This window comes from Prunus dulcis, unplaced genomic scaffold (assembly GCF_902201215.1).
Source record: "Prunus dulcis unplaced genomic scaffold, ALMONDv2, whole genome shotgun sequence".
Taxonomy (NCBI): domain Eukaryota; kingdom Viridiplantae; phylum Streptophyta; class Magnoliopsida; order Rosales; family Rosaceae; genus Prunus; species Prunus dulcis.
In genome coordinates, this window is record NW_023010085.1 from 13,188 (window position 1) to 28,819 (window position 15,632).

Sequence of the window (15,632 nt, forward strand, 5' to 3'; positions counted from 1 at the left end):
CCTCCTTCAGTAATGGCAAGGGTTGGGTTTGGTGTGGGGTTGGGGTCCATGGGTGTTGGGTATTTACCGTGGGTTGGTGTGGCCATTAGTTTCACCAAACTGCCATTCATTGTGATGTAGGTGAAATAGCTGCGCAGGCAGGGGGGGGTTGACGGAGTAACTGTGATGGAAAAGTTGGGTGGATGCAGCTGGGTTACAATTAAATAGTGGGAGGTATTAATGACCAGGAGTAAATGACTGTCATGAAGAGGCGGCAGTTATTGGGTCCAATTTTAGGCGGGAGTTATTGGCGGGAGTTGTTGGGCAACACATTTGACTTGGCCTGTGCATAATAACAGCTGTATAGAACTATTCTTTACCATTGGTTGGTGGTTGTTGTATGGGACCCATGTTGAATTTGCAATTTATTCCTTTTGTCCTCTTCCCCCAATTTCCCTCCTGTACCAAAACTACAAATTGTCCCAAATATATGAGTACGGTAATTTGACAAGTAATTGGCCAATTACAAAAATGGACCATGAAAGTATTTGTAGGTAGATTCATCCCACCTGACGTTGACAGGTGTGTATTTTCGTATTTGGTCCGACTGTAATGGGCATTTGACAATGCTGTCAGTGACACAAAGGAGTAATGACTGAAGATTGATTTTGTAATGTAGTCATTGAAAGCAATATAAAACAGACAACTCCTTCTATATAAGAGGGTCTAACCTACTCATTCAATTCCATATATATATCATACACGAAAGCTGTACTAAATCTCACCCTATTGTTGGTAACGAAAAGGAAGCTCCAGATTGATTTTGTAACGTTACCTGTTTTTCAGGGTGCATGTGTGCGTTATCCCCATTTGATGTTGAAGATGTCAGACGTAATCCCTCCAAACGAGGTTGTTAGTTACCCAGGAGACCAGCCATGGCATGTCCCTTTCCCATCTCCACCTGGGACTCCAAATAACGATCCCACGCCATCCGGAAGTGAGGCAGACAACATTGATCCGCTAAAGAAAATAGCTGAAGTGAAGCATCACCTCCAATATTTGTGTACGGCAACGGATTGGTGGGAAACCAAATGCGATATTCATGGCCAGGTGATGGGCAACTTGACGAACAAGCTGAAAAAAGCATTTGCTAGAGAAGTTAAGCAAACAATGAAAGCCCAAAGTCGAAGCGCGAAGTTAGCCTCGTTGACGTTACAATTGGAAGAAACAAAGAAAGATGCTGTCCAAAAATTCACTTAATCTGAAGAATTTAACCATGAACTGGTTGAATGTTTTAACAATGGGTTCGAGATGTTCCGGGATTATGCTTCCGTCGTGTCACCAGACTACAATTGGAGCGAAATAGATGTTGGTGGTGTGTGGCAGGTGCTGAATAAGGGTGGCTAGGGAATGGCTGATCATATCCTTGTGCATGCAGCGAGGAAGAAGACCAAAGAATTGGATCTATTCATGGACCTGTAAACATGGTGATTTTGTGGAAGGGTTTCTGTAGCTGGGTCAGGGTACGTACCGGTGGAATCATTTTGTATGTATTTGGTGGCTTTTGTATGAATGTGGTGCCTTGTTTACGCCTTCCTCTTATTCTCACCGTTGAGTGGGAAATTACTTAGTTTGTATACATATGAAGTACTGTAACGTGGAGGTGTGCTTATGAAACGTTTATTTGCCTCATATTAGAAGCATAACGGGTGTATATTGTGTTTGTATTGTATAATTATTGACACATATTGTAATCGTATTGTGCTTATAGTACGGTTTTATTGCTGCTTTATGGAAATACACCTCATATTATAGCCTCTACATCTGATTACTTAAAAACAGTGACTCTAGCAATGGTCGTGTATATGGAGTGTTTCGGACAGATCGATGGTTATGACGCGCGGAATATCCATGGATATATGGGACATGTATTGATACCTTAAGGCAATTGGATACAAACCACGGACACTGTGCCCAACAATATAGAACACTAATAACTGACTTTGTTATTTTGCAAAACAGGTTGGATTGGAAGAGTTATAGGTACCAGAGTCCATAGGCACTAATCACACACAAATGGGGAAGGGTTTGTTCCTCTGTGTGTGTGACTTGAAGTGAATAATTAACTATTTGAAAAGTCCATATAACGATAGTAGTGCAGGATGTTCACCATGTGTACCTGCATGGATAGTNAACAGGTTGGATTGGAAGAGTTATAGTACCAGAGTCCATAGGCACTAATCACACACCAATGGGGAAGGGTTTGTTCCTCTGTGTGTGTGACTTGAAGTGAATAATTAACTATTTGAAAAGTCCATATAACGATAGTAGTGATGTGTTCACCATGTGTAGCTGCATGGATAGTTTCCCAAAAACTATATATAGTTTGGTCTATGGCAATCAGAACAATGAGAAATCATGAAGTACAATGACGCTCCCAGTAATTGCGTAACATTTGCATTTGAAGGAGTTTTATGTACGAGATTACATTTTAGTTAGCCTTCTAGGCCCTTTCATTTGGGACAGAAACCGTTTTCATTACACTACCAATAGCCGTGCAACAAAGGTACAATACAATACCAATACGATGGCAACAAAGGTACAATACAATACCAATACGATGGCAACAAAGGTACAATACAATACCAATACGATGGCAACAAAGGTACGATACAATACCAATACGGTGCATATAAAGACAGGACATAACGTTGTGTAGGAAAGGAAACCAAGTGATGCCAACGTGACTACAATCACATTTCACAACACCAAATCGAATACAATTTAAATGAAAATAAAAGGTACATCACAAACGAATAGAAATGCTAATCTGTAAGACACATTGGCCAGTGGAACAGTGTTAAATAACAGCTGGTTTCAATAAAACAGGTGGAACTGTATGTTCACAAATTGCTACTAATAATAGGCTCTCATTGCAAGGAACTTGTTACCTTGTTCCATATGCTTCACATGACCGTTTAATTGACGGACTTCCATCCCTGCAGCATCACCGAACCTATTCATGAACTTCACAGTTGATGACAAGTGAGGTACAAACTGAACAACTTTTGTTGAACGCAATTAGACACTTCAGTTCTTGAGAGGGACAGATTGTTTGCATGTATTTCGGTAGTGGCCCTTCACACCACACCTTGAGCATTTTTTTTGCTGGGAGTCCTCTCCTTTGGAAGGTACTCTTTGCATTTTGCGACGGCCCGGCATAACCTTACAAACAGGAGGAAGGATTTTGACATTGTTCAAATGTTAGGGAATAACCCATGTGCCTTTAGGTGGTACAGGATAAATAGATTCAGCATATGCAGCTGCCCATGTAGCTCGTGTATAATAAGAAGAGGCAAAGGAGTAGGGGTTCAAATTCAAGTGCCGACATACCGCAATAGCATGCTTGCACGGGAGTTGCTCCAAGTCAAACTTCCTGCACGTACAACTACGGTTTGCCAAGTGCACCAGACCGTTCAAATCACCATCGAGAACATTATACTCAACATCATTGATTTTGACCACATTCATCCTTGACGCAGCGTCTAACCTCTTCCTTAACTTCTGTTCACCCAAATCAGGGCACAATGTAGAATGACATTTCATTGCTAAATCTCGACGTTGACTAAACCAAGTGAGAAGTAAATTTGTGATTTCATCGATCAAGTGTAGGACCGGAAGCATCCTTGCAAAACGAAGAACTGAATTAATGGACTCCACAATATTCGTTGTCATCACATTATAGCGTCGTCCATCACAGTGGGCCCGTGACCACTTCTCAACGCCTGCACGTAGTAGATAATTTCGCACTCGCTCATTGTTTATCATCGAGAAGTGACGATTGAACTCCGCTAGACGATAAGACTTCGCTGCCCTTATAAAATACCCCAATATCGGATCCCGTTGCTTCAAGTGAAATGAGGCTTTCATATTGCCCTTCAAGTGATAAAAGCAAATACCATGGCTTGCCCCAGGAAAAACTCCACGCAACCCATGTTGTATGCTAACATTGCGATCAGATATGACAACAAGATTCGAGCAATCACCAATTGCACAATGTAATTTTCTCAAAAACCACTCCCATGCTGCATCGGTCTCCAAATCTCCAATCCCAAAGGCAACAGGATATATGTTGCGATTTCCATCAAATGCGGTCGCAACAAACAAAACACCTTTATACTTGCACTTCAAATGGGTAGCATCAACAGCAATCACGGGCCGCATTGACGACTTAAATCCTCGTATGCATGCACCAATTGACATAAAAAAAATATAAGAAGTGGTCGGCTGCATCAGTCTGAATGTATGTCAAAGTTCCCGGATTTGTACGCTCCAACTCATAACAATAGGAAGGGAGAAGGGAATACGACTCTTCTGCAGACCCTCTCATTGTTTTGAAAGCTAACTCTCGGCTTCTCCAAGCTGTAGAGTAGCTTATGCTGACACCAAATTTTTTTTTTTTTCACATCTGTCTTTATATCAGCTGCAGTATAAATGCTGTGCGAATCCTGAAATCTCCATTTAACACAGTCAGACACCAATTCGGCCGTAGCTTGAGGATGGTGACTACTTACAAACCTCAGATCACATTCATGAAGTGGATCGTATTTAACAACCTTAAACTCATGTAATCCAACTTTATATGCCCGAAGTTTCCAAGGGCAAGGCACCTGCCAACAACGAACACAAAACCGACGCTTCCCAGATTGGACTGTTCTGAACCGAAAGTGGCCTCTAATTGCTGCTAAACTGATGGTTTTTAAAAGGGCAATCTTATTTGGATAAACTCGGCCAACCTTCAAATTTGCTTCCCAATTTATGCACGAAAGTCCTCCACCATAACCAATATATTCCACACTCTCACCATGCTTCTAATCAACCCGAATTGTATGCATTTCACTCGAACTTGATTGCCGGGGAGGTTCAGATTGCACCTGTCTACACTGCACAGTGGAGGGCTCCGCACTGCTGTCCTCATGAGGATGCACAATTGGTGCAGAGTACGGTTCCTCTTCATTGCTAGGTTGATTCAAATCAGCAACTATGTTTTCACCGCTTTCAAAATGAACTTCTTCAACCCAATCACTCCAATTAAAACCATTCCCACCATTTTCAGTTTCATTGTGCGAAATTGCCACATTTCTTCGTTCCACAACAAAGGTAGCAGGAGCATTGCTACTCTCCACGCTTACAATGCCATTGCACCCTTCAATACCATGACCTTCGATATTTTTCAAGCTTGCTACTAAAGGGGTTACTTTAGAGGCCATAACATCTGTGTTGTACTTGAGAAAATATTGAACATCATCATTGTCTTCAACCCTTATGTGCTCACTGACAGATGCGGATACAGGAACTGAATACTTCAATGTGACACTATATTTCGTGGGCTCTGCATCCATGATCTTATAAATGCGTTCAACAAGTTCGGAAAACATTACGTTCCGTGACACTATTATGCCTTTAGCCTCCCCACCTTCATAACTCTCAATGTTATCCTTCTTAACCCAACTTCCATTGTAGCATACCAAAATTCCAACTGTATCCATTTCTGCAAAAAAACATAAATAATTACTACACCGATTCATAACACTAAAAAATACAAAATAGATGAATAAAAACATGCACAACAATCATTCCACTACACATATCATCTTCTAAATCCTCAAATCTTCAAACTCAAATTGTAGCTGCTTCAACAATTAACTTTTATTCCTTTTTGTTTTTTATCTGATTTTGTACATATCTGTGGGTTCCAAGTTATTAACAAACTAACATACACATACAATGGCAGAAATATGAACCCTCTAACCCTCCAAGTCTTTTGCACAAATGTAAACACCTTCAACAAAAGGATCAGGTTGTGATAGAAAGCATATAATGTAGTACAAGCTCAATTACCAAATTCGAAACCAAAACACACAAACTATACTTCTTACCAAAACAAACCCAGAATGCCAATAAATTCCCCACATTAGCATCTAAATTGAGCCTAACACTAGCCGTATTTACAAATTTTTAGGCCAGACAAAGTTAACATATGATTTTTCTGTGTGCTGTTATTTTCACCATTATCAAACACATTGCACTACATTATACACGCATTCGGTCAATTTTAAACAAAATTCAAGTTCACCAGACAGCTCCCACTGCAGATAATATCACAAACTATGAATTTCAACATATCACAACAAGTGCAAACTGAAAATTTAAGCTTTTATGCCCTCTGTGGTGAAAAGGGGCTGAACGATTTCATAATACACATACACTACCAAACCAATATCACAACTCACATCCGTTCACAACGACACCGGAAGTCGCCACTTTCCCTTCTCTGTGGAATCGCAGCAGTCAGCTCGATCTGGAGGTCAACAATGGAGGCCGTGCCTTCCGGCTTCACTGCGCCCAAACTAGGGTCCCAAGTTTGAGGACATCTGGGTTAGGACGATGGATGGGTTGCGAACTGGATTGCTCAGTGGGAACATGTCTCGCAACCTGGCGTTCCCCCAATTTTTGCCAACCTTCCAACACAGAGGAGAGAGAGTTGAGCTGAGTTCAGACAAGTTCCCTTTCAGAAAAGGCCAATAACGGGTTGATACATGTGCTTTTATATGGAGGGCAGTTTGGTCATTTCACGTTCACAAGTGATTATATCAGAACACAATTTGTAACCTGATTATTTCAGAATACCACTTGTGAAAAGTGATTATATCAGCATATTCCCCTTCACTTTTTTCTTCAACAATAACCATTCACAATTCCATTGTCAACATGGTCATGACAAAACGAACTTGATTCCAGTCCAAACATGGTCATGACAAGAGATTGAAACGACATGTAGTAGCTAGCTTGATAACTTTGATCGCATTTCTAGGGCTGCAAGCCCAAACACACCAATAAAACGACCTGATGCTGCAACAAGAGTATTTCTCTGGCAGCACATAAAAATTTCCCTATCCACACTACTAAAAAATTGGGAAAAAATCACGATCCGAAAGCCACAAAAAAGAGGGTCATATCATTTTGAATCATATTGGACACATATATGTAATATTTGTGTCATATACAGAAAAAAAACACAATGGTTTCATGCCCAACTTGAACAGAAGAAGAAAATTATTTTGCTTAATTAATTTACGCGCAACTTTCGTGGCCTATAGAGAGCACAAAAAGACAACTTTTGTGCCTAATAGTGTTATATATATATATATGTACTTTTATTTTTTAAAGTCTCATGACCTATATAAAGCACAGATACTAAATTTTTGTGCCTTTTGTACTGCATACATTCCAAAGTATGATGCTTATAAGGCACAAATATTGCAATTGTGTCTCTTTAGGCCATTTACAACCCAAGGACCTAAATTCAAAATATCCCTCAAAAGCTCTTCCAACCCAAGAAAATGAATGACCAAAAATTTAGGAAAACTCAAATTTGGACCCAAATACCAGTCCACATTTAGCCTAGACCCAAATCCTTTTGCGGAGCCCACCTGATGTGCAAAGATTCTAACGTGGGGCCCACCTCCAAATTTGCAGCTTGCTTTTCGTTTTCTCTTTGCGCCAGTTGTCGTTGTCTCATGGAGTTGCCGTTGGAATCAAACGGCAACATTTGAATAATCTTGCTGTTTGTTTTTTTGTTTTTTTGTTTTTTTTTTTTGTATGTACATATAACTTAAATCAACCATGGGGATTAAATCTATGCTATTTTAATGGTAAAAAAAAATATCCAACAACTGAAATTTAAATTCAACGGTCAAAATAATATTTTAAATTAATCCGAATCAGATCCAATCCCAAAGCTCACTCTAAACTCTATAAATACTGACCCATTTCTCAATTAATCTACCAAAAATATTTTTTATATTTCTCAATTTATTTTTCCTTTGTCAATTTCATAAATCTCTTCCATTCTCATACTTTTGATATCATTTCGAGCACATCATCTTCTTCATTCTCATACTTTTGGAATAAAATTAAATTTATGGAATTTCAAATTTTTTTTAGGTCAAATTGTTCAAAAAATTAAATTATGACGTTATTTAAAAAGATCAAGGAAGAAAAATTTTTTTTAAAAAAAATATATTAGACCTAAACCATTCTTAAACAATTTAATAAAGTTGCAGACTTAAAATTTGAGTTCGGAGTGTTGGGAGAAAAAACAATTTGAGTCCGGTCAAAATCCAAATAGTTACTTTTTGGAGGGGTAAAATTCGGGTTTAGCCCCTTATGGGTTGAAGAAGGCCTTAGGTTGCTTATAAAACACGAATACGAAAAATTGTGTCTATTTACTTCACATCATGTCCCATAAACCAAGAAGCTGGATATATAGGCCACATTTATATCATTCGTGCCTAAACAATTTGTTTTGCACGCATATTATAGTCTATATAAAATGCTTAAATGTACATAATTTCCAATTTCAAACCAATTTGTGCTATATAAAGAGCATAAAATCCTGATTTTTTGTGCCTTTCGTGTGTATATATATATTTTTTTTAAAAAAAAAAAATTTTTTTTGTCGGAATGCTAAATTTTTAAAAAAATTATTAATATGCTAAATAACTGTTGGACACACTTATAGAGATTTGTGCTCAATAGTATATATTGTTGTAAAGTCAAGGATGGATCCCAAAATGGTAGAGCCCACTACCTAATTGATTGAAGAACGTCATGATGAAAGCACTGTGGGAAGGCATCATTACACATTCATGGGAAGCCAAGAAACTTTGCCTATAAGTGGACTTCCTCCCTTCATTGTAATTGACTGAGAACAAACATTCAATGAAGAGATCAGTTTCTATACTTTCTCTATATCTCAATTCCCTCTCTACAATTTCCTCTAGATTTATAACACGTTATCAGCACGAATATCTCTAAAATACCAGCTGGGATATTCGATCAAAGTAATCTGCTCCATTGTTTCCTTTCTTGGGTTTGGTTGAGTTGCTCATACTCTTCTGTGTATCAATATAGCTTCTGTGAAGCTTTGTTCCCACTGTCTCAGATCTTTGTTTCTCTCTCTCTAACACTTCCAGCCCCGATAATGGAAGCTTTGCTGGCCAAGCTCTTTTGGCATCACTTCGATCAAGGCTACCCATGCAGAGCTCCAAATAGTCCAAAACCCACTACTACAGCAACCCACTTTACTAGAGAGAGAAATTATGCAATTGAAGCCCTTCTTGCTCCATCATTTCCAGCGCCTTGGCCTCTGCAAAGTTCATGAATGACAACAAGTAGTACTGACGGGAAAAAGAAGATGCGGGTGGCTTTGCTTGGGCTTTGATTGCAAAATTGGTCCCAAAAAAAAAAAAAAAAAAAAAAACAACACTGAAAGGGGGCACATGTAAGAACCCAAACCAAAATATCTAAAATTTTAAGATTTCTTTATTCAAGCCAAAAGACGATTTTGCCCTCGCATATTTTAATGGGAGAAAATTTAACTTTTTGATCGGAAAAGAATTTGAGAATTTCGCTTGCGCCGTTGCATAGAGCACGGCGAAACGAGTCCGTAGACACGGAGTAGACCCGAATCGGAGTTCTAACGAAGAAATTACGAGAAAAATACCGCGAAGGGCAAAATGGTAATTTGGTTAAAAGTCAGATTTTTTATCCCTTCTCTCTCCTCTCCCCCGTCATTTCTCTCTCCTCTCTCCCGATTGCACAGCGCGCAACCCTCCCTCCTTCCAGCCGCTCCCGTCGCCACCACCGGCCAGCTCGATCTCCGGCACCGGTACCAGTCGAACCGCCGCTCGCCCGCCGACCTTTCCCAACCAACCCCAGCCACAGGCATGCCGGATTCTGGCCGGAATCGGCCATTCTTGCCGACGGACGTGTTCAAACTTCCAGTTTGAATATCTCTCTCGTTTCTTCACCAAATCTTTCGAGTGAGGTATGGATTTTCACCTATTTTTCATGCTCTAACTGATGGTTGGCTGGGTTTTGATCAATTTCATCTCTAGATCACTCGATTTGTAACTTGAAAATCGGCCGCCGTGATCGGCCATTTCCGGCCACTTTTTGGGGGTTGTCCAAGAACAAAAGTGACTCCAAATGGGGTGTTTTACCTAGGATAGGAGTTTGGAGTCTCGGTTCCAAGATTTTTCGACGCACCCTACTCGCTTTGGACACCCGATCTGCCCGCGTGTGTGGCGGCGCGTGGGCGAGGGTGGTGGCTTGTTTCTGGGCAGTTTTGAGGTCGTCGTGCCGTCACGAGCGCGTAGGATTTCGCGGATCTCGATTTGGAGTCCGTTTGAGCCCCGAACGGATTTTTCATATGGCGCGATCCGTGGGTGCAGTATCGTTAAATCGTTCGATCGCGCTAAATTTTGGATATGTCGGTCTACGTGATTTCAGGACCACGTAGGATTTGACGGATTGCGAATCGGAGTCCCGGATACTCCGGAATTGCGAACCCTGGGGTTAGGGTTTGGGTTTTAAGCGGTAACGCGATTTTAGCTAATTCGACCGTCCGTTTCGGACCAAATTCGCAGAACATGGTTCCCTCTCTATGAGAAACCTTCAGGGAAGCTCAGATTGGCCATCGGACATCGTGGACCCCACGGGTCCCGGGTCGGCCGATCTAACAGTTTATCGCTTAGCTGAGCGTCGGACCTTCCAAAGCGGGTCCAAGTGTTTGAAAGGCTTAATGTGGGCATAGGAGTAACTTGAAATGAAATGCACGTATTCTAGGAGCCGGGGGCAGGGTGTTTAATTTAAATTCTATTTATCCAGTAGTTTATTAATTTATTATTTTTGGATAAGCAGGCACCAGGAGTCCAGCTAACCCTCAGGAGGGACCTTCGAAGGGTCCAGCCAGCTCGGACCAGCTGTGAGTGGACTTTTCTTTCTTAAAAAGATTTTTATAATTATATTTTATATTTGATCTTGAATAAGTGTTATAGCATAAATTTTATTGTGAAAACATCTTTATTTTCATAAAAATTAGTCCAGCAACAGATTTGAGATTTTTGAGCCAAAATAGTAGTTTAGCTCAGATTTATCAGAGTACAGAGGGTATCAGATCTTATCAGAGATAGTTATTTAGACCACCATGTACCCACTCTCTATTTGGTGATTACCCAGAGTTGGACTGATGTCGACGGACGTCCGGTCCAATTTCAGTCAGTCAGTGCACTTGACTTGCCTCACGAGTTTCGGGGACGCTCGAACCGTGAGTGCCAGGATTTGAGGCTCGGCAGACTTGGTGTCCCAAGACTTGCCAGGATTGTGGCTCGGCTGACTCTGTGTCCCCGAAACCTGCCAGGATTGCGGGTCAGGCTGACTACGGTCCCCTGTGTCCTGCCTGAGCGACTCGAGCTGACTTGGTGTCATCGAGGACCTGCCGGCGGATCAGGCTGATCATAGTTCCCTGATTTTGCCAGTTTATGGCTCGGGTAGCCTGTGTGACGCCCGAGACCTGCCAGGAAATTGACGGTTATCACTGGGTACAAGTAGGTGGCTGTTTTTTTAAGGATTCTTTTTAAAACTTTTTAATGCAGCTATTATTTCATTCATTTATATCAGTATCTTCGATACTCCACATGTGTTATACTGTTATATCTTTGTTTAGTATGTGAACATTTCTATAGTTACGTTTATCTATGTTTAAATGATTATCTCGAGTTTGATTATGATCAAATAGTAGCTTTTATGTCCCTATGTTTTTCAAACGGGGGTTACTATGTTCTCAAATGTTTTCACGAACATTATTTTTGGTCCACTCACAATTTTAACTTGTTTTTCGCCTCCAGGCCGTAGAAGAAGGAAGGAAACCACCCGGGCCATCATCTTAGCTCTCGTCCCACCACCGAAGCGTAGGACCTCGTTTTAACTTTCTTAGTTCTGTAATTTTGTATATAAGGCTCTGATATCTTGTTGAACATGAGAAACTGGAGTTAAGATCTGTTTGTTGAGTTAGTCTGGCAGTTGGTAGGTTGTTTGAGACTGTTTGACAGGTGGAAGACTTTGGGTTTGGTCAAAATACAGGGAAGACTCTGCCGAATTTTCGGCAGAAGTCGGGAGAAAATTTTAAAAAGAAATTGAAAAAGGAAAGGGTAAAAAGGTCATTCGTGCCCGACATTCGCCAAGTGTCGGACATGCACAGAATTCGGCTCGGTTTCCAAAGCGAAAATTGGGTCGGATCCTGTCAGCACAGCTTTGGGTGCTGAAGATTATTGGTACCTTTTGTTCTCGTCCACACAGCTTTCTCAGGGAATTGCTAAAGCAAAGCTCTCTGCCTCCTTATTCTTTCAATTATTTCATTATTATCCTACACTATTTAACACCAATATTAGTACAGGTGTGCTGGTTACAAGTGGAAAGGTAGAGCAAGCGTGATATTTATCTATCATGCACTAGTTTCCTTCGCTTGCCTATTATATACTCTATATAATCTATTTATATAGTAATTCTATGGAAGGTTTCACCCTCTTATATTTTTGGTGGTGGTTTTATCTCCACATTTATTTTATTTACTGTATATTGTAGGTTTATTACCCATACAACAGTATATATTTAAAAGGGTGGCGCGGGTTTATCGTCCACGCCTTTATTTTTATGTATGGAGCAGAATTATTGCCCATACAACAGTATCTATTTAAAAGGGTGGCGCGGGTTTATCGTCCATGCCTTTATTTTTATTTAAATGTATGGAGCAGAATTAGTGCCCATACAAGCACGTTTACTTTATCGCAAATTTAATTTTACTTAAAGTATGATGTGGAATTAACCCTCATACTTTATGAATTTATTTTACTGCACATTTACATTTATTTAAAGTATGGTACGGGTTTATCGTCCATACCAGTAATATATTTATAAGCATTTTATTTTATGGATTAATTGTGTGGTATGATGAGTGTTTTTTTTTAGTATACGGATCAGGACCAGAAGTTTCTTGATCCTCATCATATAATTACATCAGGACTTGAAGATCCTTGATGATGATATTGATATGAGAGCTGGCAGTCTCTCCGGTACTATATTTGTAAACATGTGATTGGACTTGAGGGTCCTTGATCCTGACATGTAAATAAGGACCTGGGGTTCCTTAATAATGTAAAAGTACCGTATTGGTTAATAGTGCTGTACACATGGATAATAACTGTACTGGCAAATGTACTGTACACATGAATAGATACGTATTCATGACTTGATGAATAGTACCGGATATATGAATAGTGACGTATACATGAATATTAACCATTTTGGGTAAACCGTCACTATATACAAAAGGGAACCAGCAACTCCTTAAACTCATGGATGAGCAATTAAATGAGATGCCAGAAGTTCCTCAAAATATGGACAATTATGTTAGGGCTTGAAGTCCCGAAATATGTACAGAAAATTGTAAAAATGTCCATACCATGAGAATATGTGATTTTGGCTTGAGGTTCAAAATCTAACTGTGTTGAGAACCTGAAGTTCCAACAATTAAATGGACAACCCTTGAGGTATTATTGCAAATTGTGGTACGCCACATATTTCTTTGGCATAAAAGAATGATTAATTTAATAAAGTTCGATTCTGTTATAATCGACACCTCAAGGAAGAAATATATTTTGTGAATTCCGGTTGTTCAGAATACACCGTGAAATGGATAATATCAGTATAAACCTCAAATGATGAATTGAGGCTCCCCACATATTTTGTTATATCTGGACCGGAAGCCCATGGACCCAAATATATGAGAGATCCTGAACTTGAAGTTGTGGGTATATAGTAGTTAATGCTCTTCACTACTATATTGCGATATTAGCGTGGCTTTTACTCAATCCATATTTCATGTCCATTTGAAAAGGGCGAATAAATTTTGAGTTTGTGTTTAGCCCGGGCCAGAAGTTATGGGCTCACATGCGTTGAAATATGAAATTTGGGAGAGTCGATGTGGTTATTTGAACCTATAAGGCACAAGGTTCCAAACCGTCATTTTGAAAAGACGTAAAAACCACATGTGCAAGTTTAAGAACGTACGCAATTATTATAACAGGAAAGGAGCATACAACAGATAGATTTTTTCCACTTGCAATGAAGGTGCAGGCCCTGTAAAATCTATAAAATTACATTATGTTCTGGAAGCCTCTGAAGGAAGAGGACGGCGCCTCTTAAGGTTAGCCATAAGCCTCTCGTGGTCTCCCAAAATTCTTTCATTGGAGACCTGCAGCATGTCTAGCCTTCTCAGTGTATCAACGGAGTACGAACTCACCAGTTTCAACAAGGCATTATTCTTTCCTTTAAGTTTCTCAACCTCCTGTTGAGACTCATGAAGCATTCTTTGAAGAGACGAATTTTCAGTTGTTAGCTTCTGAACCTCGTTTGCTCTGGCACGCAAATGATCAGCCATGTTAGAAACAGAAGCAGCACTCTGAATGCTAGAAGCCATTGAGTCATCAATAGCCTCTTCCTCAGACCTTCCTGTTAACAGTATTTCATCCATTGGAGTAATGAAATTCCTAGCTACTATAACAGCAGTAGCATCATTCATCATCACAGAATCATTAACTGTGACATGACGATTTTGGGATACAAAGGATGGACGCCAAACTTTGGCGTCACTGGTTGTTGTGGGAGCATCATTTAAATTGAAATAATTTGGGCAGGAAGAAGAGGAAGCCATTTTAAGAAGGTTTCGAAGAAAGTCTTAGAAAAACTAAAGTTTCAGAAAATGAAGGAAGTTGAGTTGAAACGCAGTTGCTCCAATCAAGTTTTGTATAAGCAAATTTTTCAGGATCCCAATATCTTCTCGGATCCCATATTCTCTTTTTCTTTCCCAGATTCAAAAACTTCACGTGGCCTCTAATAATGTCTGTCGGCACTTTCGGCGTTTTCAAGTATTATTTTCGTCAAAGCCAATCTTGCTTTGCGGATGTTAGGGAGCTACTTTGTCAAAAGCACCCCGAGAATCTCGCAATTTTCCTATGGCTATGACTAATTTGAAATTCACTGGTTCTATCTATTCCTCTTATTTGTGTATAAATGTGTTACTAACGAAATTTTCTTTGCAGATCTAGATATGCGATATCCACTTGTTTTCCATATCAGTGAGCACTCAATGTGCTTAAGAAGCAAGACTATCTCTGATTATCCATTCATGAAGCGAGACTATCCCTGATCACGTTTTCACTACATCGGGGAACTGTGAAGGCGACCACATGCTCTAATCTCCTGAAGTTCTTGTAGACTAGGAGAAATGAGAGTTTGTTGTCTGCTCTCATCAGCTTCCTCACCTGATTGCTTACCTTACCTTGCAATCAATATCACAATTTTTGTATATTTTCTTTCTTTTTATAACTCTCTGTTCATAAGGGATTTTATTTCTTTAGAACGAACATCCGAAGAAAGAATCCATGCAGTGATCCTAACTCTAAGGGTTATTTGTTTTTGACAGAGAGAAGAATTGTGATTTTTGCTTTTGCAGGATATAACTAGATCATCAAGCACTACATTATATTTACTGGGCCGATACGAGTTTGAATGATACTTGAGAAAAGTTTCTCCCACCTAAGGATGTAAGCAATACTTGTGTTATTTTATGCTTATATACTTGTTTGATATTTTATCTTGAAAGGTAACCAAATGGGGAGATAAGTCCGTTCCAAAAGAATGGCTTGTATGTATCCATGAATTATTAACGCAAATTTTACAGATTGCAA

At 39.8% G+C, this 15,632-nt stretch overlaps 1 protein-coding gene across 1 annotated transcript; it reads right to left on the bottom strand.

Moving 5' to 3' along the window:
- Positions 1 to 3,243: 3,243 nt before the first annotated feature.
- Positions 3,244 to 4,203, bottom strand: LOC117612832. The gene has a single exon (XM_034341474.1). It carries the CDS (start codon positions 4,201 to 4,203, stop codon positions 3,244 to 3,246), a length of 960 nt encoding a protein of 319 aa, XP_034197365.1.
- Positions 4,204 to 15,632: the final 11,429 nt, after the last annotated feature.